Source organism: Babesia bovis, chromosome 1, assembly GCF_000165395.2.
Source record: "Babesia bovis T2Bo chromosome 1, whole genome shotgun sequence".
Taxonomy (NCBI): Eukaryota; Apicomplexa; class Aconoidasida; order Piroplasmida; family Babesiidae; genus Babesia; species Babesia bovis.
Genome location: NC_067396.1, coordinates 385,677 through 409,126, shown reverse-complemented (window position 1 = coordinate 409,126; position 23,450 = coordinate 385,677). Strand labels below are relative to the sequence as shown.

At 41.5% G+C, this 23,450-nt stretch overlaps 12 protein-coding genes across 12 annotated transcripts; 9 read left to right on the top strand and 3 right to left on the bottom strand.

The window, feature by feature from the left end:
* Window positions 1-335: 335 nt before the first annotated feature.
* On the top strand, window positions 336-2,072 carry BBOV_I003340 (putative t-complex protein 1 alpha subunit). Its single transcript, XM_001608934.2, has 2 exons — window positions 336-438; window positions 474-2,072. Exons 1-2 carry the CDS (start codon window positions 381-383, stop codon window positions 2,045-2,047), a joined length of 1,632 nt encoding a protein of 543 aa, XP_001608984.1. The 5' UTR covers window positions 336-380; the 3' UTR covers window positions 2,048-2,072.
* Window positions 2,073-2,150: 78 nt separating this feature from the next.
* Window positions 2,151-3,860, top strand: BBOV_I003330 (putative integral membrane protein). Its single transcript, XM_001608933.2, has one exon. The coding sequence runs from the start codon at window positions 2,171-2,173 to the stop codon at window positions 3,833-3,835; it is 1,665 nt and encodes a 554-aa protein (XP_001608983.1). The 5' UTR covers window positions 2,151-2,170; the 3' UTR covers window positions 3,836-3,860.
* Window positions 3,853-5,144, top strand: BBOV_I003320 (putative methyltransferase family protein). Its single transcript, XM_001608932.2, has 3 exons — window positions 3,853-4,082; window positions 4,178-4,292; window positions 4,329-5,144. The coding sequence occupies exons 1-3, from the start codon at window positions 3,873-3,875 to the stop codon at window positions 5,102-5,104; spliced, it is 1,101 nt and encodes a 366-aa protein (XP_001608982.1). The 5' UTR covers window positions 3,853-3,872; the 3' UTR covers window positions 5,105-5,144.
* A 606-nt stretch (window positions 5,145-5,750) lies between these two features.
* Window positions 5,751-8,163, top strand: BBOV_I003310 (Ankyrin repeats (3 copies) family protein). Its single transcript, XM_001608931.2, has one exon. The coding sequence runs from the start codon at window positions 5,963-5,965 to the stop codon at window positions 8,141-8,143; it is 2,181 nt and encodes a 726-aa protein (XP_001608981.1). The 5' UTR covers window positions 5,751-5,962; the 3' UTR covers window positions 8,144-8,163.
* A 72-nt stretch (window positions 8,164-8,235) lies between these two features.
* On the top strand, window positions 8,236-9,812 carry BBOV_I003305 (PhoD-like phosphatase family protein). The gene is made up of 5 exons (XM_051767853.1): window positions 8,236-8,517; window positions 8,552-8,677; window positions 8,712-9,253; window positions 9,303-9,462; window positions 9,496-9,812. Exons 1-5 carry the CDS (start codon window positions 8,256-8,258, stop codon window positions 9,780-9,782), a joined length of 1,377 nt encoding a protein of 458 aa, XP_051623875.1. The 5' UTR covers window positions 8,236-8,255; the 3' UTR covers window positions 9,783-9,812.
* A 363-nt stretch (window positions 9,813-10,175) lies between these two features.
* Window positions 10,176-11,880, top strand: BBOV_I003300 (PhoD-like (alkaline) phosphatase family protein). The gene is made up of 6 exons (XM_051767807.1): window positions 10,176-10,507; window positions 10,543-10,668; window positions 10,704-10,989; window positions 11,097-11,355; window positions 11,390-11,549; window positions 11,587-11,880. Exons 1-6 carry the CDS (start codon window positions 10,255-10,257, stop codon window positions 11,871-11,873), a joined length of 1,371 nt encoding a protein of 456 aa, XP_051622988.1. The 5' UTR covers window positions 10,176-10,254; the 3' UTR covers window positions 11,874-11,880.
* Window positions 11,881-11,894: 14 nt separating this feature from the next.
* Window positions 11,895-12,920, top strand: BBOV_I003290 (SAP domain family protein). The gene is made up of 4 exons (XM_001608929.2): window positions 11,895-11,996; window positions 12,033-12,279; window positions 12,315-12,724; window positions 12,760-12,920. Exons 1-4 carry the CDS (start codon window positions 11,910-11,912, stop codon window positions 12,847-12,849), a joined length of 834 nt encoding a protein of 277 aa, XP_001608979.1. The 5' UTR covers window positions 11,895-11,909; the 3' UTR covers window positions 12,850-12,920.
* A 205-nt stretch (window positions 12,921-13,125) lies between these two features.
* Window positions 13,126-13,773, bottom strand: BBOV_I003280 (Adenylate cyclase associated (CAP) C terminal family protein). Its single transcript, XM_001608928.2, has 2 exons — window positions 13,700-13,773; window positions 13,126-13,662 (listed from the first exon to the last, which is right to left on the bottom strand). Exons 1-2 carry the CDS (start codon window positions 13,740-13,742, stop codon window positions 13,172-13,174), a joined length of 534 nt encoding a protein of 177 aa, XP_001608978.1. The 5' UTR covers window positions 13,743-13,773; the 3' UTR covers window positions 13,126-13,171.
* A 257-nt stretch (window positions 13,774-14,030) lies between these two features.
* On the bottom strand, window positions 14,031-14,974 carry BBOV_I003270 (uncharacterized protein). Its single transcript, XM_001608927.2, has one exon. It carries the CDS (start codon window positions 14,844-14,846, stop codon window positions 14,100-14,102), a length of 747 nt encoding a protein of 248 aa, XP_001608977.1. The 5' UTR covers window positions 14,847-14,974; the 3' UTR covers window positions 14,031-14,099.
* A 411-nt stretch (window positions 14,975-15,385) lies between these two features.
* On the top strand, window positions 15,386-16,534 carry BBOV_I003260 (uncharacterized protein). Its single transcript, XM_051767790.1, has 5 exons — window positions 15,386-15,605; window positions 15,641-16,182; window positions 16,220-16,270; window positions 16,305-16,386; window positions 16,423-16,534. The coding sequence occupies exons 1-5, from the start codon at window positions 15,442-15,444 to the stop codon at window positions 16,523-16,525; spliced, it is 942 nt and encodes a 313-aa protein (XP_051622987.1). The 5' UTR covers window positions 15,386-15,441; the 3' UTR covers window positions 16,526-16,534.
* Window positions 16,535-16,967: 433 nt separating this feature from the next.
* BBOV_I003250 (ribosomal RNA large subunit methyltransferase J domain containing protein) lies at window positions 16,968-20,124 on the bottom strand. The gene is made up of 2 exons (XM_001608925.2): window positions 17,204-20,124; window positions 16,968-17,168 (listed from the first exon to the last, which is right to left on the bottom strand). Exons 1-2 carry the CDS (start codon window positions 20,072-20,074, stop codon window positions 17,022-17,024), a joined length of 3,018 nt encoding a protein of 1,005 aa, XP_001608975.1. The 5' UTR covers window positions 20,075-20,124; the 3' UTR covers window positions 16,968-17,021.
* A 679-nt stretch (window positions 20,125-20,803) lies between these two features.
* Window positions 20,804-23,387, top strand: BBOV_I003240 (RNA-metabolising metallo-beta-lactamase (Beta-Casp) domain family protein). The gene is made up of 8 exons (XM_051767021.1): window positions 20,804-21,115; window positions 21,151-21,292; window positions 21,329-21,866; window positions 21,902-22,298; window positions 22,333-22,445; window positions 22,482-23,136; window positions 23,185-23,261; window positions 23,303-23,387. The coding sequence occupies exons 1-8, from the start codon at window positions 20,824-20,826 to the stop codon at window positions 23,378-23,380; spliced, it is 2,292 nt and encodes a 763-aa protein (XP_051622986.1). The 5' UTR covers window positions 20,804-20,823; the 3' UTR covers window positions 23,381-23,387.
* The last annotated feature ends 63 nt before the right edge of the window (window positions 23,388-23,450 follow it).

Genomic DNA, 23,450 nt, shown 5'->3' with positions numbered 1-23,450 from the left:
TGAAGTACCTCAACAACGCTGTGTTAGTTAATCAAATACTAAAGCCTACGTGATGAAACAAATCGAGTAGCCAATGTCTAATTCGTAGAATCTATGTATGTCATTTGTTTGATGAATGGCAATTCCGTACGCGTATTAGACATGGTTGACGCTCTAGACAGAGACGCGCTTACACCGCTGTAGAATCTAATGTAATCCCGGATATATACATTCTAGTATATGTACTACAGAATCACTAAATATCACATCCTAGTGCAAAGTACATAGGATTTACAGCGTCCCACATCGTGGTGCCTACCTACGCGATACACCGCAGGTGTACGCGGCGACAATTACTTACATAAACACACCAAAGCGGTGTAAAATATTTTATAAACACAATGTCACTCGGTATTCTTGGAGAACGCATTACCGGAAAGGATGTCCGGATGCGTAACGGTATGTTGATATATACACCTTGTCATTATTTGTAGTCACGGCTGTACAAGCCATCGCCAATATACTGCGCTCGAGTTTAGGCCCTAAAGGTCTAGATAAAATGCTAGTCGACGATGTTGGAGATGTAACTATATCCAATGACGGTGCTACCATCCTTAAGCAGCTGGAAATACAACACCCAGCAGCTAAATTACTAGTGGATCTTAGTGAACTCCAAGATCAAGAAGTAGGTGATGGTACCACCTCGGTTGTACTACTAGCCGTTGAACTCCTCAGAAGAGCTAATGATCTGGCCAATTCAGGGATACACGCTACCTCAATCATCGCCGGCTATAAAATGGCCATCAAAGAATGTGTCAAGTATATCAAGGATAACTTGAGTAAACGCATGAGCGATTTGGGAGATGAAATGGCAGTCAATATTGCAAAGACAACGCTGTCGTCTAAGATGGTATGCGTTAATCTGGAATACTTCGCCAGTATGGTAGTGAAGGCCATTAAGGCCATAGAAACATGTGACGATATGGGAAACCGTAAATTCCCTGTGGAAGCCGTTAATATACTTAAGACCCATGGTAAAAGCCTAAAGGACTCGTTCCTTGTAAACGGATACTCTATCATGATGGGACGTGCCGCACAGGGAATGCCAATCGATATCAGCAATGCCAAAATTGCGTTCCTAGACTTCCCATTGAAGCATTATCGTCTGCATTTCGGAGTACAGGTGCAAATTACTGACCCCGTGGAACTTGAGCAAATAAGACTCAAGGAAAAGGATGTTACCAAGGAACGCGTCCAGAAGATATTGGCCACTGGAGCTAACGTGGTACTGACATCACAAGGTATAGACGATATGTCACTCAAATATTTCACGGAGGCCGGTGTGATGGCATATAGGCGTGTACCACGCAAAGATCTTCGCAGGATTGCTAGACTTACAGGTGGTAAGCTGGTGTTAACCCTGTCAACATTCGAGGGTGAAGAAGCATTCCCCGAGGATTCACTTGGTACTTGTGGCAAGGTGTACGAACAACGTGTGGGTGATGTAGACTTTACATTCTTCGAACAGTGCTCGTCATCAAGAGCAGCTACAATTATCCTCCGCGGGGCCAATGATTATATGGTAGAAGAAGCTGATAGGTCAATCCACGACGCACTATGCGCGGTCAGCAGAGCACTGGAGAAGGATTCACTGGTACCTGGAGGAGGTTGTGTAGAAACTGCGCTGTCGCTACACCTGGAAGCATACTCAAGGACACTGGCGTCAAGGGAACAAATGGCAATTGCAGAATTCGCGGAATCGTTGCTAGTCATACCCAAAACGCTGGCACTCAACGCAGCACTGGATGCTACCGAGCTAGTATCAAAACTAAGAGCACTTCACGCAAAGGCGCAGTCTGAATCCGCAACACCAGAAGATAAAGAGTGCAAATGGTATGGTATAAGCCTAGCCGATGGTGAATTGAGGAATAACCTAAAGGCTGGAATACTGGAGGCTACAGTTAGCAAAATAAAGTCCATCAAGTTCGCAACGGAAGCAGCAGTAACAATCCTAAGAATAGACGAATTGGTAACACTTGAACCTGAAAAGGAGCACGACGATCACTGAGTTTTTAATATATTACCTGCACACCCTTGACCCCACCGCTGCTGTGAGATTCCAGCACTTAACGGTCACTTAATAAGTATAATTAGACACTGGCAGTCATTCCCGACTCCAAGGGTTGCGAAAATGGAACCCTCCGGGAATGATTCCTCATATACCAGAGAGGAGTCACGCAGGTTGTGGCCGTGCTCCTGTGCCTTTCTAGACGGATTGTGCCGTAGTTACGGATTAGACATGACCAAAGTTAAGTCCTATTCACTACTTTCATTGCTTTTAAAATCCGAAGCCCTGTATTTGCTACATATGTGCTACATAAGTCTACTTATAGCGTCACACCCAGATGGAGATAAGAAATTCTCTAATGCAGTGTTGTATTTGCTACCTTCCCTGTGGCTATTGAAGCCTCTGTTCGCCCTTATAGATGATCACTCGGATTTGATACTGAGGAAATGCGCACAGTGGTGTAGAAGGATTAACGGCGAAGTTGACACTTCAAGGCCACCAACAGGCCGGAGCAGAAGCGTTATGGACTCACTAGTAGACCTGAATAAGCATGCTAACCTAATGCTATGCGTGTCACATATCGGAATCGTCACGTTGCTGTCAGCTATCATGTCATATTCAAAAAGGCATCCATTAAGCGGTGGATGCGGACCACACCTTATCGTGCTGGTCTCACTGTGTCAAATCGCATCAGGAGCTGTTAGTGACGGTGCATTCTGCAGATACGTCCAGTGCAACAGCGAACTCTCGGAAGTACAATTCGCATCGCTAAGGTTACTGTTCATGATAGGTTACGGGTTGTGCAACATGCTGAGCGTGGTCATGCCATTCCCAAGATCAACGGATTTCATCACCTGCTTCATGACACTGATTAACCTAGCACCCTGCTTTCTACTCGGAAACAGCGTATGCGTTTTGTGGGTACTACTATGCGACCCGGGAGAATATGAAGAAGCGGTTGACCAAAGTAAAAGGAAGAGGACTATATACTCACCCAAGGTAGCCATAGCATTCCTAGGACTCATGTACCTTGCAATGGCAATGCGTATGCCGTATGATACCCTATTGCTAAAGGCATCACGAAGGGGTGCCATACCTGTAATGACACTAGTGGGATTAAGTCTGGCAACGAAAATAGTAGTCAGCACATTGATGCTGCGCTACTGTAGCCTGAAAAGACTACTGAAAATCGCAAAGTATATATTTGTGGCATGTATTGTTGTGTACTGTACAGGATATAAAATACCGCCACTGCCATCAACAACGTCAAGTGTATGGTACTTAACATTCGTCGCAATACAGAGTACAAGCCTACATCAAATACTCCTGACGTTCGGTATAGTGATGACAGTACGATGCGCTCCAAGAGGATGGGAAGCGTCAGTAATGTCACTTGGAGATCTCAGCTTCGACCTGGTGATATATCTACATAGAAGCAAAATATCACCACGCAAGTGGTTATATAAAATTATACCCTCAGATATCGCAATCGATATTTGCGTAGTCTTCTTCTGCTTGTACTGCATTTCCGTCATATTTGGGAATGTGCATATTGCAGCGCTACTACAAAATGAACGCAACGCGGCAATTACAACAAGTGAGCTACCACTGCCAATACAGGTGGGAGAGTACCCCTCGGCAAGTATTGCAAACAGGGCTGCCGATATTCACGAAGATGGCGCCTCAAGCGTACTGAATGCCCATGAATGTCTCGATAGTCATGTGGACAAGTCACCGTGGGCAGCAGATAGTGAATATTCAGACGGGTCAAATGAATCGTCCCAATGAATGTTCCATCACAAATACTAATTTAGTAATATAACCAATGGAATCGATTACTTGCATAGATTTAAGTAAGCTACTAATTGAATATACTGGGCATGTCTTGGACCTAGAGACCATAAAGGTGTCGCGATATGACACCTCAGAGGAACTATCTAATACCGAAAAGTATTCTGGAGGTATAAAATGTGATCCTTTGGAACATATAAAAATCAGAATCGCCAACATACCGCAAGATAAACGCACTGCAAATGTATGTGTAAACAAACAGTAATATTTGTAAAAGCTATCCTTGATTCAATGTGTATATCATCCTAGACTCCATTGATCTGTACACATCATTTTCAGGTAAAGCGACGTAAATATGAAGGCGGTTTCACCATCTGGGAGAGTACGTGGCTACTGGCTGCCTTTATAGAGAAGCATGTTAAACCCGGAAATAACAACTTCGCAATCGATCTAGGTTAGTCTAGATATGTGATCTCTTATACATGTACAGGATGCGGTAATGGAATATGTGGAATCCTGGCACTAAGGAAAAACTATAACGTACTATTCCAGGATCTCAATTGGGATGTGCTGCAGGAATCGGTTATACCAAACTGTCTCTTAAATTCATGCTTGCCACAGTTGATATCAGTGTATAGGAAACGACTTGAAAAGGACGTCTTAACTGAGAGTGTACACCAAGATAGTGGCAATGAGACTTCTAGCCACGTGGTACCTGTAGAACAAATCGGTGTCCACCAAGTTGTGAACGTAACTTTTGAAAGTACTAAGGATAACATTATCCAACATAGCAGGTTCATCAGAGCAACTGTCCGGGATAAGAACATAACTCCAAAGGGTGCTGATGACGACAAACAACTCGATCAGACTATTCTAGGAAACTATACTATATCAGATGACAAATCAATGCAATACGAATTGCTCTCAACTATGTGGGAGGATATGCCAACGCTATCAACATCAATACTGTCAAACAGAATGAATAAATGCGCCCTCATCGTAGCAGGTGAGTGCCTTTATAGACAAGAATGCTACGATGCTATCGCAAAGGTTATACATACCTATCTATGCCCCGAAACCGGAGTGGCATATATAGGAACCAAAAGGGTATATTTTGGCATGGATGGAGGTACATTTGAGTTCATATCCTTTATAAAGGATCAATGCGATTTATCTCCGAAGTTAACAGCCAAGGTATGCAAGTCACACCGCACTCCAGGCAGCACCAACATCATAGACATTATAGAAGTACGATTCGATGTGTAGACAAGTGCTTTTCAAACCGACATCGCAGAATATCCTGGCTAATAGTGAAACGTCATAACACAGAGAAACACCCTTGAGGATTTAAAAACATCTAATCAACAACTCCAGGGTATCTACCTACAATTGTGCAACATAAAACAAAAGTCAAATGTTTAATGTGTTTGCTGAATAACGCGTTTATGCATATAACTGCCTGCCCGTCCCCACAGCTCATGGACGTTGCATTTTCACTGAATTTTTTACAGCCAGGCTCCGTATTTTAAACACTGTATAACTCAGGAGTTAGGCCGTAGTTCAATTTCTTACATGTTGGCTTATATGCCCACAAATTGGTGCTCACGCCCTCACACAGAACCCCAACTTGCTATTCCAAGCAGTTGCTGAACTGCCGTGTGCGTTGTCCCAGGAGCTCCCAAAGACATCGGAACATGTTCTATCACTAATGAGATAACATGAAATATCGTTACTAAACCCTTGGAATTGCTATTACCAGTGTTGAGGACCACGCTTACGATAGATTACCAAGGGATACTACCAGGATCGTATAGCAAGTCTTGTATTTTATATTATTATTGACATCTAATCGCAATTTTTGTAGTCTGTGCAGCAAAAGGGTACATGTTTATACCTTTCATCGGAGTATTGGAAACCTGTTTAATTTCTCTCTTAATGGTTCGGTGACTTATTGCCTAGTGATCAAATTTTATTTGTTGTATCAGGCACTGTTACGACTCATTGGTTACACACTGGATCTTTATGTAAAGGAGCTTGCATCAATATTTTTACAGAATTGTCAATTATTGTTGCTCCATTTGGATATTATATCTGTGTTAATCAGTTCTTGTTAATATTCATAACATGGCTGCTACGCACTCTGAGGTGAAGCGCCACTCTGGCGCAAGGAGTTCTCGGAAGCCAGCTGAAGGTGGCAGGAAAACTGAGAATAAGACAAGGGCTAATAATAAAAAGGAAAGAACTGATATCCCACCACCTCCAACGCCAGCTGATGCTTCTTCCTCGCCTATACTATCTCCACCAACTGGTATATCCACGGATAGCTTTAACAACATATTGTCCAATTTTACTCAGGCACTAGCAAGTGCAAATGGTAACCAACCAGGCTCTAAAGGATCGCAAGAACAGTTATTATGCGATATGGGCAAGCTGTTCATTTCAAGTATGATGACATTTAACCAGATACTACAGAACCATGCTCTGAGTAGTAATGATCAGGCTGTAGCTCCTGTTGCAGCAGACACCAGTAAATCAGATACTAGACGTACCAAACCGAATCGTTCCAAGGAAAATGGTAAACGTGGCCCTAAAGTACAACCTCCTAGTCAATCTACAAGCAGTGTTACCAAGCCTAACCGAGAGAATCTGAAACCGATAAGGATTAACCCAGAAGACCTGAATGATTTCCCTCGGAATCCTACTTCTGCGATGCAATGTGATAGCTCTAACACAGTAGATACACCCCCAGGGCCTGGTGATTCCAAGGGCAACGTGGTTACAACAACTAAAAATGGCAAGATTCACAGGTCACAGCGTGATAAAAGTGCCGTTGCTGATGGCGCGAAGCAGGTAAACGCACGCAAAAAGATGACTCCAGTGGAGGCTATCAAGACGTCACATGACATGGTTACGCCCATTTCAGATGCTAACACTACGTGTTCCCCAGCTGCCACTACACATTCAGATATAGGGAGTTCCGCAGAAGGATGCTCAGTCAAAAGGGACTTTAGTACCGCTACTACACCGAGCAACGTTTTGGAAGTTGAAGAAATGGCATACCTAGATGGCCTGGCGTCGGCAGGTGAACAGTTGAATTTCAACATATACAAATTTGTGGATAGCTGCACCAATGTAAATGCATTATTAGAGCCAAGTGAACAGTATGCAATTGACAAGCTTGGCGCATGGCTCGGTAACCATGCAGAACCAATGGTTAGCCCACGTGAGAACCAGGAAACAGCTGCCAAACCTGTCATGCGAAGCCCCGTTGAATTACTCCGAGCAGCTTTCATGGGAGATATTGAATCGCTAAAGGCACAAAAAAACATTGATGTGAACTATGTAGACGATGTAGGTCGTAGTGCCCTCCACTACGCCAGTGCAGCTGGATCTGTCACTTGCGTGGAATATCTATTGGCCAGCGGTGTGGATGTCAACCTGGCTGATAAAAAAGGATGGAGAGCTATACATATTGCAGTGTCAAAAAATTATACAGATGTAACTCGAGTGCTTATAGATGGAGGAGCTGATATTTTCGCGCTGCTCAAACACAAATGTGCCCCTGCTAGATTAATGGATGTATATTCCCCTGCAATTCACTTCGCAGCTATCAAGGGTAACATTGAGATAACATCTCTTTTACTGGCACATGGAGCTACTGTAAACGATCTAGATTCAGCTAAAATGACGCCATTGCATTATGCAGCTTACAGGTCCAACCTGGAATATCTGAAATTCCTGTTGTCCCAAGGTGCCGTCGTCAACATGGTGGATGTTAATGGAAGGTCACCTTTCCACGCATCGGCACTCTCTGGGATAATCGACAACCTACGCGCCATGGTGGAGAAGGAGCCGTTCCTTAACTCCGAGGACATCTGGGCACTGACACCCTATAAACTAGCTGAGTTGCGGAACCACACGGATTATTGCAATTATCTTAAGGAGACGCTTAATATATTTGAAGAAGACCCTGATGATATAAATCGAGTCCTGGCGTCTACTATCGCCGTCGCTCTGCAGGAGCCTAACTCCGATCAAATTTACCGCTGTATCAGCCGTATAGGACCGGAGCTGTCCAAGACCGTGTTTGACCTAACCATGCAAATTGAGCGCAATGGCGGAGTTTTAATTGCAGATGGTTCTAGAAGACGAACTAGTGGCGGTATCTTCTTCACCTGCCTGCGTGAGTTGTACCTGAACGACATCATCTCAAAGGATGATTACAACTACATACGCGCAGCGGAGAATGAAAAGAGAATTGCCAAAGCGAAAGAACGTCGAAACAAACTGAAAGCACATGTATAATTTCTTTTTTCTCTGTAATGATACATATTCACGCGTCTTGTTATCGCGTGGCACTTTAACGCTGTCCGCCTTAGTAATACTCAAACATTTACCGATATTACACATCGGCAAGATGTTGGTGATATCATTAGCGTTGCCACTTTATCTGTTGCAGGCTGCTATATGCTGTGCTGATAGAGCTGTACCAGATTATGAAGCACGGTATGGTACTCAACTGGTACCACTCAAGGCAGATGAACATTATAATGAAAAATTGAGTAGACTAGCATTCGGAAGTTGCCAAAAATTACATCTAGGCAACAACGGTATATTCCAAAGAATTATAGATAGTAATCCTGACCTATTCCTATATACAGGTGATATTGTGTATCCAGGTATGTACCAAAACATATGCCACAGTAATTACAGAATACGGTTGCTGCAGCCCTAAATGCTTGCAAAGTAAATATGAACAATTGGTGTCACATCCTGTATACCAACATTTCAAAGCGAATATACGTCGTATAGACGGTGTCTACGATGACCACGACCTGGGTAAGTACATGATACAACATCAGACAACAGATAGGTATCAATGACGGCCATGCAAACTATCGATATAAAAAGGAAGCTTTAGAGCAACTATTGGATTTTCTAGGTAAACCTAAAGATCACTATCGACGTAAACGAGAAGGAGCGTATTATTCCGCTGAATACGTTGATCCCGCAACAAACAAAAAGGTAAAAATTATAGTACTCGACGTTAGATACCATCGAGCGTGCTTCTACTATTGCACTTGTCAAAAATGCAATTGGTACAAAATATACATGTATACTTTTGTAATAAGGAGGATTATAAACTACTACTTCGGATTTGGATGCAACCATCCGGGCGACGCTCTGGGTAAAGAACAATGGGAATGGCTTCAAGGGCAACTCTACAAATCAGATGCAGATAGCCATATCATTATATCATCCATGCAGGTATTCACCTACTACCCAATAACAGAGAGTTGGGGGCTTCTACCACAAGCCAAGGATAGGCTAGTCGATTTGCTACTAGCAGCAAAGCCCAAAAATACAGTATTCGTCTCTGGAGATGTTCACTGGGGAGAAATCATGGAAAGAGATGTAAGTTATATTTTTGTTGATTTATATTAACTTCTCAAACTCAGTACAGGGTATCGTGGAAATTACATCCAGCAGTCTCACCCACTCGTTGCTTTTGGAGGCACCCATGCTAAAGATTCCAATGATAGTTGTATCCTCACTGTGGAAAAAGAGTACATATGGATATAACAACTTCGGGATCATCGATTTTGATGTGAATAAAGAAAATGGTATTTTAATCAACAAATAATAATAAAACACAGGAAATATAACACAGGAAGTCAAGCTAATGGATGAATATGGAAACGTATTGCAAAGGAGTTTCAACGATGGGTCCAGTGATCCGTTAGAGCCGTACATTGGAGTGAAATATAAGGAGAATACATTCCTAAACAATACTCGCATCGTAAAATGCACGTCCTTAAAATGGAAGTTCGGATTGCTGTTTTCAGTGATGCTACTAGTGGCATGCTCTGTAGCTATCGTCCACTCTGTAATACGAAGCTTCATATTTGCAAGAATTAAGTATCGCACATATAAAGTAGATTAACTTACTATAGGAGTAAATCCTAGTTAAAATTAACATAGATAGATTTTCGAAGTCTAATGGTAACATATACTAACACAACTGATAAAAAAGATCACTTTATGTGTTGAGCTATAGGTATCCATAATGCAGTGATTAAGGAATCCAGATAAGGCATACAGAAAAATATAACTAAATGCATTATGCAATTGACTTTTTCAAACATTTGAAATATTCCACTACGGTTATAAATGTAATAAAAATTATATAATGATTTATTTTGGAAAAAAGGTACACACCCAACCACAAAACCAAAGCATGTCTATGCTCTTGAACATGTAGCATTCACGCTATACTCCACTTATAAGCATTGGTAGTCATCACAAATATAAATACGGGATAATATCAGACAATAATGTGGATACTGCGAATTATATGCTATTCTGTATTATTTAGCCCAGATCTACATTAAAAGGACTTACACACACCAGAGATAATGATATCGTTTTCTTCGTCGTTCTTTTTTATCGCAATACTACCGCGTATAATATATGCTTTAACCGATTATGAGCGCCATTATTCAACGAAGCTTGTTAGCCTTCCTGCTGACGAAGTAGTCAACGAACCGCTAAATAAACTTGGATTCGGAAGCTGCCAGAAGCTAGAATTGCACCCGCAGAAGATATGGAACTCTATCGTTCGATATAAACCTGATATGTTTCTCTTTACGGGTGATATTGTCTATGCTGGTATGTTATGAAGTACGGTATTAACCATCCCGTAGCCAATGGATGCTGTGAACCGCACTGTCTAAAAAAGGAGTATGATGAATTGATTGCATCGAAAGATTACCGTGATTTTGCAGCATCATTTAAATACATTGACGGAATGTATGATGATCATGACTTTGGTATGTCTATATATACTAGATACCAATCTCTATAGGAGTGAATGACGGACACAAGACATACGCATATCGTGAGCATAGCCAAAAATATCTACTTGATTTTTTCAATAAACCCGAGGATCACTATCGCCGCAAGAGAAAGGGCGCTTACTTCTCTATGCTCTTTAGTGACCCTGATAACCCCAAACACAAGGTGAAATTGATTGTTCTCGATGTTAGATACCATCGAGAATGCTACTACTACTGTGCGTGCGATACCTGTAAATGGCTTAGGATTCATACAAATAAATTTGCCACCATCCGCTTAATCAACTACTTCTTCGGGTAGGTTACATGGCTCGTACTTTATGGTAACCGTTATATGTACTTTCTGATCAATAACGTTATTAAATAGGCTATAAACATTTTATATACATGCTAATACACTTCAGGTTCGGTTGTAATCACCCAGGTGATACCCTCGGAGCTGAACAATGGAAGTGGCTACAAGGACAGTTGCACGGATCGACTGCTGAAGCGCACATTATTGTATCGTCTTTCCAAATATTCACTCGCTTCCCTTTGACCGAAAGCTGGGGACTACTACCACTGGCAAAGGACAGGCTGGTAGACCTTCTATTAACAACTAAACCCAAAAATCCAATCTTTTTGTCGGGAGATGTTCACTACGGTGAACTTAACGAGAAGGACGTAAGTTATAGTGATGTATTATTACACTCTTTAGGGCGTGGTTGAAGTTACATCCAGTAGTCTTACACATTCCTTCCTGGAACATGGAACAAGCCCATACCGTCCGTTTGCAATATCTATATTTGCCACGAAGCCTAATGCCTACATGTACAACAACTTCGGAGGTGTGGAATTTGAATACGACCGTCAACATAGTGAGTCGCTTATACTTATTGATGCACAGTACGACAGAAACATTAAAATGGAGTACAAAGATCTTTGATGTTAATGGAAAGGTGGTGACTGAATACACATCAGATGCTTCACGTGACCTGAGCGATATTTACCGCAATGTAGATAAAAAGAAACGTTCCTTCTTTACCAACACACGTATTGTCAAATGCCGCGGCCTTCTATGGCGTATATCGTTGGCATATGGCATACTCTGTCTGGTTACCTGGATGGTGCTCATACCCTATGTCGCGCTAGTGCGCCTCTATAGGATTCTTGTGGGTACCCGCAAGGAAAAGCACCATTAAATTATATATTCATTGTTCATTTAATATTCTATCGCAATGGATGAAGAATCATTACGCCGTAAGACCTTAGTTGAATTGAAAGCCCTGCTCTTGGAGAAGGGTCTTAAGACCAATGGCAAGAAGGTAGGCCAAATTTCATTAATGATTAACTCCTAACAGGAAGAGTTAATCCAGCGCCTGCTGAGTGCTTTTAACAATGATGAGAAACCAGATCCTGCGGACGACTCTGGCAAGGATGCCCAAACAAACGCATCGGCACAGCATTCTAAAGTGACTCCTTCCCAAACCTCCGTCAATGCTTTAGTGGATGACAGTGTAAGCGTTGGGTCAAGCCCTTTGGTCGGCAGTAGTAGCTCTCCTGTAAACGAGCCCGAACAGAAGAATGATGGTAACGACTCTCACAAAGGTATATCTGTAGTATCCAAGTCATATGCCATATAGGTACCACCAACGGTGCTCTTAGTGAGGAAGAAAAGAGAGCCCTTCGAGCCAAGAGATTCAATCTTACCACTGATACCAAACCTACTGAAAACAAGACCAAGCTCAGGGTGAAGAAACGTTCAAGAAAAATGGCAAGAAACGTAGAAACTAAGAATAATACTAACATATCAACCAAGTCGTCTCCAGTTCCTAATGGTAGAGGTAGAAAGCAGCCCTTGGCGATGACTAACAAGGTGACCAAGGGTCCAAATAACAACAGGCAAAATCCTGTTATGAACAATAGACGTATTAATCCCAGGAGAAATAACGCTAACAAGCAGCAACAGCAAAACGTTAAAAATACTAACAACAAACAACAGGATACTACAACAAAAACTGAGAAAAGAACACGTGTTGATAGGCGACTTAAAGTAGGTTGATATTATTTATTGTTCATGTTTTACAGCAAAAAGGAGTTGAAGGTGGTGTTGAACTTGATGAAGCAGAACGCGCTCGCCGTGCGAAGCGTGCTGCTCGCTTCAACCTAAAGCAGTGAACCCATATATACACTTCAAAGGACTGATGCGTCTTTCTGATAAAATGTCTATCATAGGTCTTTTTTACACGTACATTTAATACCGGATAATATATATAAAAACTCACGGGCTATGATGACATGATCACTCATGAATATGTATAGGCTTCAGTGATTACATTTTTACTGTCTGAGCCACTGAATTAGAAAAACGAAGACGCTGTCTAATAATTCATAGTTATCTTTGATGCCCCAAATGTTTTTTGGTTAATATTAACTATCCCGTTATTCGGCTTGTTAATTCAATTTTATATTGCAGTGTATAAGAAACAGATCTACAAGATCAGTATAACATTGATGGCTTGCTTTCAAGATTCAATTTGGCATTGAAGCGGTGCTCATATTGCTCGGGAATTGGACGTTCAATCCAATCGTCCTCGTCAACGTTGCCACTAGTGTTACGGTTAATGTTAACATTCATGTCACCAGATTTGCATGATGTGAACATAATAGTCTCCGCATTGGCACTTGTTATCCAGAATGCAACCTGCTGGCACTTATCGATGGCCGCTGATGGAAGGTTACTAGACACTCGTACCATAACACCATTGCAACTAGTGATTTCCATACCAGTGATACAGGAGTTAAGCTGTACTTCAACCTTGTTACACATCACCAAAGAAAGAGATACTATCTTATCAGGAATGACAATCTTCACATCGTTGCACTCGCACACCTGGATCGACTGTGTTTTTGTGACACGAGACATGTCCAAAGTGGTATTATTCTGATGTGCAACCGTCCAAGTATCATTCTTAAGCTCAAATACAGGTGCTGAGTAACATGTGTCAATATACTAAACTGAACGTACCAGCAGAATTGCTCGAAGAATTTACGGCACAGGATGTCGACATTTTAGAATAACTAAATTTCCCAAGATTACTGGTTTATAGTAAGTTATCTACGGATGTTTGGAATAAAATGTGTTAGATATTGCGTTATTCAGAACCCCCATCTATTGGAATCCAAACACACAAGTTACTCTATAAGTAATGATTAAAATGTGTTCCTTGCACGTGGCCTGCAGTTCGCCAATTTGGAACACTGACAGACCATATCTACGCAGTATGCCTCTAGTGTGTAATGCCACAGGCATTCCCTCACACATAACACTGTTCCTAATGAAAGCAATGCCGTGACAACTTGTGGTATCCCCAATGATTAGCTAAGGCTATTTTCCAAACACAGTTCGGATTTTATATATAGAGAACCTAGTGGGCAACAAGCGGATCCGATTCCGAAGTCTCTGGAAGAACCGATTCGTAGGCCTCTGCACGGCGGAAAATACCACATACACGGTTCTTTAGTGCCGTCAGATAACCCTTGGTGTACAGTATGTACCATGTGGCCACCAAAATACCGAGTAAAAGCATACCCAAGATGGCAGAGTGGGTGTGGTTAAAGAACGTCCTCTTTGGTGGCTGCTCCTCGCCTTCCTTCTCACCATCCTTTTTGGCATCCTTTGCCTCGGGACGGTTCATCGTGCACTCGTTATCAACACACGTTACAGTGGTACCGCGTGGTTTAATGGGCTGATAAGAACTGTGTTGAGGCTCAATCACATCATCATCGAGGAAGATGACGTCATCAAACTTCTCATCCTCATCACCTAGAAACTTGTCATCCACATCCATCGATTCGGTCTGGAAAAATACAGCATTGTCGTCATCCAATGCGTCGTATTCATCATCTACCTCAAGAAAGCTGTGGTTTGGTTCATCCTCATCTTCAGCAACATCCATCAAACTATACTTACCAAAACCATCGTTAGACATGAGCTCGTAAACGCTATCCTCATTATCACGCTCGTATTCGTCATCTAGCTCGTTCTCCAAAAAGTAGCTGTATGATGGGAAATCAGACAACACATCGTCATTGGGTAAAAACAATTCCTCACAAACAGTAAATTTGTAATAAACGGAAGTAAGAAAAACGATAAAAGCCACGTGTGCCTTCATCGTTGATTACCTTTGTAACTGAATAAATGAAAACACATCCGTAGCACAGTGCAGCATACGGAGCAACACTGAATAGCAATGTTTTCCGTATTTTATTGCCGCTGGTACTTTATATAAGTGTTTAAACGTATTATGGTCAGAGACAAGGCGTTTTCCGACGCATATTTCGCTTGCATCGACGTGCACAGTACGACCCATTCCCGTTAAATGGACACACATAAAATTGCTTCCACAGGAAGTGGCTTCCATGATTATATGCATTTCATTTAGACTTAACAAAGCTATACACACTGTTTTCAATCATTAATGTGCTCATTCTTTACTAAATATGTAACTACAACGATCCTATTGGCTAAACGCGCTAATAGACACATGAATATTACGAAGCATTTTAGCTGTCTACATTCATTTATATAACTACATTTTAATACTATTTTCACATGTTTAAAAGGTGGAGTTAGACAGTACTTGTGTGTGGTTTTGAACGGTTCTTTCCATGCTGTACAAATACGTCTTACTATACACTGTATGAGTAGTTCATTAAACATGATTTCTTAAAACATTCTTTATAACGACTATATTTTGAGATTCAACGATGTCTACTTGTAGGAATTTAGACGTCGGCGTATCTTTAAGGTGGTATGCATTGTGTAGGCATTTTTCTACTATTAAAAAAGTTACCCGTGGGAATTTAGCACTAAAAAATCGTCTTCTTAGCAACCAATTAAATGGAACTTATGATCCACCTATACCCCCAAGGTAGTTGTCTATCGTTATTATTTTAATATTTCCAGCTCTGTTCCATGCGATGCTAATTCTAACCATCATGGCTGGAAGCCTACATCGGATGAGACGGTACCTGGTTTCGAAGTACCCACGAGATTCCGAATAGGACTCCATCAACATACTTCATCTGATCGCAAGATGAGCCTATTCTACAGTCGTGACACAAATTTTAACTATACATACACTGATTACAGTGGCTTGCGCTTCCCGACGCTGGATACATCAGAGAACAAAGATTACTGGAAAGATACAGGCCTCAATCGCTTACTACCTCGCGTATTTCCCGTAAAGCTACCGACACATCGCAAAATTGATCCCCTAATGAGAGAATATATATTCTTTCTACATAATCTAGACCCACGTCGATTTACTGTTCGGCGTATATCCGAGCGATATGGATTTAAAGAATCTACCATTCTCAAGGTTATAAAGGAGTTTAGCCTTCTCAATTTCATACTACACAATCGTCTTTGTAACCCACATGATCGCCGGATAACATTAGAAGAGGCCAGATTACAATTGAAGGAACAAGCATTTAGAGACAACTTGGGTAAGACATTGATCCATTGTAAACCAAAGTCCCACAGGGTATATTCATGTTAGCGATGAAGTAGATCAGGAAGAACACAGTTTCAAAGGTGAGTGGGTTATATATTGACTTATTTCCTTCAGGGTTCGAAGATACTGCTGACTGGATTTATCGTCAATCGGTGCAGGTAGAAGGTCTTTCCGCATTTCCTTTGCCTTCAACAAGGTAATATAATAGTTATATATTCTTAACATATCGTAGGGATCCAATGCCAAAACGAGTTGATGTTGACCTAACTGTAAAACATAGCAAGCACTTAAAGGTCATTAACTGGATAGACCCTAGCGATAAAGTTGTTTTCTAGTTACAACTATGTGGTCTAAACATAACTATAACGTCTATCTATCGTATAGAATCCATTATCAATATATGTCATTTATAGGGCAAATGCCTTGCCATTGGTAATGGCCAACCACAAATAATGGATGAACCCTTGTAGTTTAATCTAGAAATATCATTAGTTTGTGCCATATAGATAGCCGGTTCTATATCAACAATCAGATCATAGATGAATACCAATGTATTAGAAGAGATAACTTCAACCATGAAAGCTAAGTCTAATGTTATTTTATACCAACTGATTTATTCACTTATGGAGGCAGTGACTGAATTTATGGTATTATATGAGCCTTATATATGCACAGAAGACTTGGGAATTCTTTGTACTGTATATATAGTCATTATGACGTACTTTAATGCCTTATATATAAATGTAGGGCCAAGAATCATACCGCCAATACAAGTATAAGACAAACTACATTTACATTAGTGTATTTGAATGTTTAACGCTATGCTTAAAGCTATTCTTCGTCACTAGACCATATCGGTGAATGCGAGTTGTCCTGAGAAGGTGAATTTTCAGGTGTATCAACATGTTCCTCAGTGTCCTCAGTACGAGCACGCTTCTCACTGCCACGAGGTTCCACACTAGAGTCGCATTTTTGTTGCTGCATAATATATATAATGAACGCATATAACTAACTTGTTCAAGTGATAGTAAACGACAGGAACCTAACGCATCAATTACAGCCGAAGGATAGAGCAAATCGACTAAGTCGTGCTGCTTAAGGAAATCCATTGCGTAGAATTCACGAGGCCTAACAACCGGCTCGCTCTTTGTATGGATCTCAAGGTCATTGAAATGTGATAGAAGAAGCCCAGTGTTAAACTCCCACAATTGCCTGGACAAATGGGTAAAGTGTGCTGGGCGGAGTGTCTGCAGTACTTCGCGACCCGATTTCTTATGAAGGCAGATTGCATCCCAGAGGCACTGTAAATAGTATCGAATATAAGAGTTATCCCCTTCACTATATTTCCTGCATATTACATAACTACGCTGGGTCCAAGGTGGTACTGACTCCGGCCTATATAAATATACATCTTGGAAACAAACTCTCAGGACGGTTATAATACAGATAGTGAATCTAGTGATTGTCGTACTGAGTGCAATTACCAAGTCACCTCCTGGTGAAAGGCAGAAAAATGCCTGTATCAATTGTGCCACAAGCACATGTTTTAGTTTGAATTCCTCTGACAAAACTTCCCGATGAAAATTTGATGAACGTCGACAGTCACAAAATATAAAATCAACGCTATTCTTTAAAGTGGTATCCTGCAGCTGTGTAGTTAGAGATTTGTATCCTTCCTGCTGCGAGAGCAGCTGGTCGTAATTAAAACCCAAAGTAGTTTTCAGTGTGCCTTCACCCACGAAAGAATCCAAAATAACTTGAAGTTCATAAGACGAGTCAAAGTGTATCAACGATTCACCAGTGCCGTTTTGGCAAAAGCTGTATATGAGATATCCCGGCAGATTGTGACGCTTCATTAATGAAATTGCCGGAAACTGTTGCGATGGGTTGGATGTTATTTCCGTGTATGATTTGTACCTTTTGATATCGAGAAACTGTTTAGCCACCAAGGCGAGGTCAACAGTACACGAATTGGGAAGTATATTTATATCTGACATAGCTTCACCACAAGCACCGTCATGGAGAAAAACATCCATCTGTGTCACTACCGGGATGCGCTGGCCGCATAACAAGCGTATGTGCATAACGTCGTAAAGCAAGTCGTTGCAGACAAAGTGGCTCATCCGAATGTGATGAGCATGTAATGGTGCCGATACGAACCATGATTCTTTTACATACTTTTGGTGCTTCAGGTCCATACGTAAATCGTCTATCAAACTAGGATCAAGGTCAAAGCTCAACGGAGAAAGACTAAATTCTGGATATGCAGGTCTATATGTTTTCGCAAAAGCGAAGAGGTCAGCTGTGTTGCGGCCAAAATCAGCACATGTTGCCTCCTCTGACAGGATTATGAATTGCGAGGTATTCTCTTTTTGACGAGAAGTTCGATATAACTCTTGACGTCCTTTTTGCAGTTCCTCATACCGCTTGGCAAACACGCGTCTAGATTCCAAATTTGGTAAATGACGCTTTGGTACGTGATATAAAGAACTGGTGTCCTTCCCAGTGATTACAGTATCGCTAAAGGAAATGTATTTTACCAATCGACAGTCCGATGGGATAGGGTTTACGGGAAACTGTGCAAGAAATTGTTTAGCGAACTCACGTTTCCGCTTGAAATACTGATTTTCATCCGATATTTGCATGTATTGACCCATGCAGTGCCGAAGACTGCGACACTGTATCTGAGCAAACATCATAGCGCAATCAACAAACTCAGCCCTAAAAGAACTTGGCACCCATTCCTTTGGTATAATAGCTCGACGCTCTTTGGATGCGGTATATTCGTCAATAATTTTGCAAAGAGCGCATAAGAGAACTGAGGTAATACCATTAAATCCTATACATACTACATATACTTCAGAACCATTGCTTTTAGACAAATGAGGTTTGTAGACTTCCACCGTTTTGAAACACATCTTGAGTATAGTGAATATGGATAAACTGCTCTCCTCAAAGAGCGTAAACATCTTGAGAATGAATATCGCACCCACCCTCATGAGTCCAAGCGCACATACCACCTCAGACAACTTCAAAGGAGCAGTTAAGGTCTCTTGATTATTTGGATCAGCCTGACAACAGAACGAACCGTCAGCGGTTACAATGTCCACAAGCACCGGTGCTCTCCCCTTGTTGAATTTACTAGCTCTGCTGACGCGATCCCATATGTACTCAATATTAGCCGTCTTGTTGATATTGCCAGATTCATCAGAGCCAGTTAACCAGTTGGTTACCGTATCTCGATACAGTATGTCTTCTGCAAGACACTCCATATGGCTATTACCTTCATGGTATGGATTTAGCGAAGTAGCCTGCCACGAAAGATTCGCCGTGCTATTCCGCTGCTTAATAGCATGATTCAGCGCTGCTATAAAACCACCTGGGCATTCAGATAAATGAAACGAATTTATAGTACCACCATCCTCAGCCAATCTTGGTATAAGGGTTTCTACCACTTTATAGAACTCCAGAATCTCATATAGCTTAACCCACGCATTGGTAACAAGTTCTGCACCCGGTTCCTTTCGCCCATTTACAACTGTAGTAATATCCGCTATCTGTTTAACAACCAATGATGTTTCATCCATGATTTTAGTGTGGTACGACCACTTTTCAATATCGATGTCGTTGAGAGAATCACGTAACTCAGAAAGCATGATCTTCGTATCTGCCAGCTCGGTTAATTCGTACACCGGAGCTTTGCCAACAGCGCCATTCACAGTGGAACATATACATATCCTCTTTCTTTGCTCGCATTTAGCGCAAGGGGTTGAGCTAGGTGGCACTCTTTTGGTTTCAGACAGAAGGCGATTCAGATTGCTTTGGAATACAAAACGCTTCTCATTATGAAGCGCCGGGGGCTTATCCCCCTTATTTACCGACATGGCTAATGTAATTGATATAAAAACACTGTTTCTGGGCCTATTAAAGCATCACATCAGCCCGCAAGATGGGGGGATGTGTAAGCAATATTGGTCAATATAACACTAAAATTACCCATATTGAGGGGTCGGTAGTGCATCAAAACAATAGTAATTTTGATATACTGATTATAAATTTGACTTGTGTGTGTGTAGCACATTGATACTGGTAAGGTACTGCTGCAAAAGTAACGTGAAGATTCCTTAAGTTCCAGTTATTATAAAGTCTGTATTAGATGTTCCATAATGTTGGTGTGTTTATGAATGTTGCATCTATTGGTTGACGAATTAATATGCATCGTTTTACTGCCAATGTTGTCTTGTTATGTTACCTTCACAGCCGCTGATGAATTTGGCCGAAATATTAGGACATCTAATTGATGTGTAAATGGTATATGAATTAACCAGTGTTATCCGTGCATTTAAGGATTTGGCATATAGTTTTGGGGGATATTAATTGTAATCCTTGTTATGCAAATTACCATTGAAGGTTACCCTTATGTTTAAAACTTCTTCAACACATGGCGGTTTAATAAATCCATTTTCAAGTTGCGTATAAAAGTGATGTATTCGCTTTTGTAGATCATTTGGTCTTTCGTGTCTATTAAATCGATGCCTGGTACCAAGTGTCTTTATAATATTCTTTTCTAATACATGCAAAATCGCACAAGGATAAGTCGCTCCGATTGACCAGGATAATAATATTCTTATAAATGTCGACAGTAAAGATTACCATGCTTGGCGCAGGCCAAGATGTTGGTCGATCTTGCGTGGTTGTTACATTTCCCTCTAGGCGTATACTATTCGATTGTGGAGCACACTGCGGTTTCATTGATCACCGTAGGTATCCAGAGCTGCAACTGTTAGGAGATTCTCGCAAATATAACACTTATTATCATGAGCATATGCGCTCAATGGTGGAAGGTGATGAAGAAGTCAAGTCTGACCCTGGTTCTTCAGATCGGGGGTCAAGCCCTGATGGTAACAATATGACACCACGCGAACGTAAGTTGCATTCTAAAAATGTAACATAGCTATAGGAAACTACAATGTTGCAAGTTCCATGAAGTATGCATTGAAGAAGTCATTGAACGATATTACTAGCAATATTGATTGTGCTATCATATCGCATTTTCACTTGGATCACATAGGCGCATTACCTTTTTTAACGGAGCACCTAGGGTAAGTCAGGTGATAGTCATATAAATGCTGCATCAGCTACAAGGGTCCAGTATTTATGACCTATCCTACAAGAGGACTTGGGCCGATCATGCTTAGGGATAGCGCCCAGGTGGTAACTAGTAGATTCCGTGATGCTATAGAAACTGAAAGTTCAACTCGTGGTGCCAGCATTTTGCTAAATCGCAATAAAAAGCGCAAGCCGCTTACCGCCGAGCAGCTTGACCGATTTGACCCTTGGGGGTACACCGTGGACTGTGTCGCTGACAGCTTGTCTCGTGCTCATGTAATGCAATTGAAATCATCTCAAACTCTAGGGAACATGCGCATTACGCCATATTATGCCGGACATGTGCTTGGAGCAGCAATGTTCTTAGTGGAATGTGACGGTATATCCGTGCTATATACAGGGGACTTCAACATGACCCCTGACAAACACTTAGGCCCTGCTAGAGTTCCTTCCCTGAATCCCGACATAATGATATGCGAATCAACATACGCCTCGATTATACGTCAGGCAAGGAGGTCAACTGAAATGGAGCTATGTACAGTCGTACACGATTGTCTTCTTGCAGGGGTATGCTACGTTGTGTATTAGATATAATGTCACAGGGCAAGGTACTTATACCGGTATTTGCGGTTGGAAGAGCACAGGAACTAGCTATTATTCTTGACACTTATTGGTCTAAACTGCAACTTAGGTTTCCTATCTACTTCGGGGGTGGCCTGTCCGAACGAGCTACAAGTTATTACAAGCTCCATTCTCTGTGGACCGATTCTAGAAATATCCCAAACATGGGAGATAATTGCTTCTCTCTTGAGCATATGCTACCTTTTGAGAATAGCTTTTTGACCGAGGATCGCCCTATGGTGTTATTCGCCACGCCTGGAATGGTACATTCCGGACTATCACTAAAAGCGTGCAAGCTCTGGGCTCCAAATCCAAAAAATTTGATAGTGGTCCCGGGATATGCAGTTCAAGGTACTCCTGGCAACAAGCTAATATCAGGTTTGTTGGTGGGAGTACATTACATATTTACTAGGTGAAAAGGTAATCAAGACCAGCTCTGGAAGCTTTGAAGTCAAATGCAAAGTTAGGTATCTCTCTTTCTCAGCTCACGCTGACAGTGCTGGCATCATGCGGCTCATCAAACATGTAAGTTGATTATCATTTTCTAACATGGAGACTAAGGTTCAACCAAAGAATTTGGTATTAGTTCACGGTGAATATGATGGTATGAAGAAGTTTGCCAAGCATGTGAACATGGATGTCAACATACCCGTATTTCATCCAGCCAACGGTCAAGAAATAGCTGTGACATTAGCTCAAACTGAGGACATGGTACCGGTTTACCATTATCCCGAGCTTAACATCGAGGTGGCTGGGCTTACGTTGCGCGCCACCACTCAGCATGATGACCCTTTTGATTTTGGTATCAAGCATCTAGAGCAAGCTCCTGATCAAATACCTGCTATACTGTTGCACTCAATCCCTGATGAGGTGCAACGAGTAAAATCAGAGGAAAGTTCAGCAAATACGCCTTCACTCTTTGATGATACCTCCAAGGGGGCAGCTACCTTAGAAACACGTACTATGAAGGACGTTGCCCAAGATCAATACTTCGTGATATCTCGTAGCCATATGGCTTCAATGATAAGGGATGGTCTTGAACATCTCTCCATGGCACCACAACTACATGTACATCGCATTAAGCATTGTCAAACGTTTAAGTGTGCAGAGCAGGATTTCCTGAATTCTACGGAATTCATAGCGGAACTTGTTAGCACAGATAACAGCTATTTCGTAGAGGAATTACCAATTGAAGTCAACGAACTAGACAATGGAGGTATGTTGTACTTGTTCAATGTTTTGCAGCGATTACATTCTTCATCAGATCGCCTATTCAAGGTGGGTTCATTGGAAGCGCGTTACACCACTGATGGAACCCTAACACTGGAGTGGTACCATGATGTAAGTTCTTGGTAATGTCTATCTTTGCTCAATGTATACAGGAAATGAGGATCAACTCTTTAGTATACACTGCCGTTAAGATGTTGCAGAGATTAGATCTAAACCCTTCCGGGAATTGACATTGATATAGTTACTGCTATTGGAATAGCTTGTGCCAATGTATATTTAAAGAGAACAAATGCTATTAAT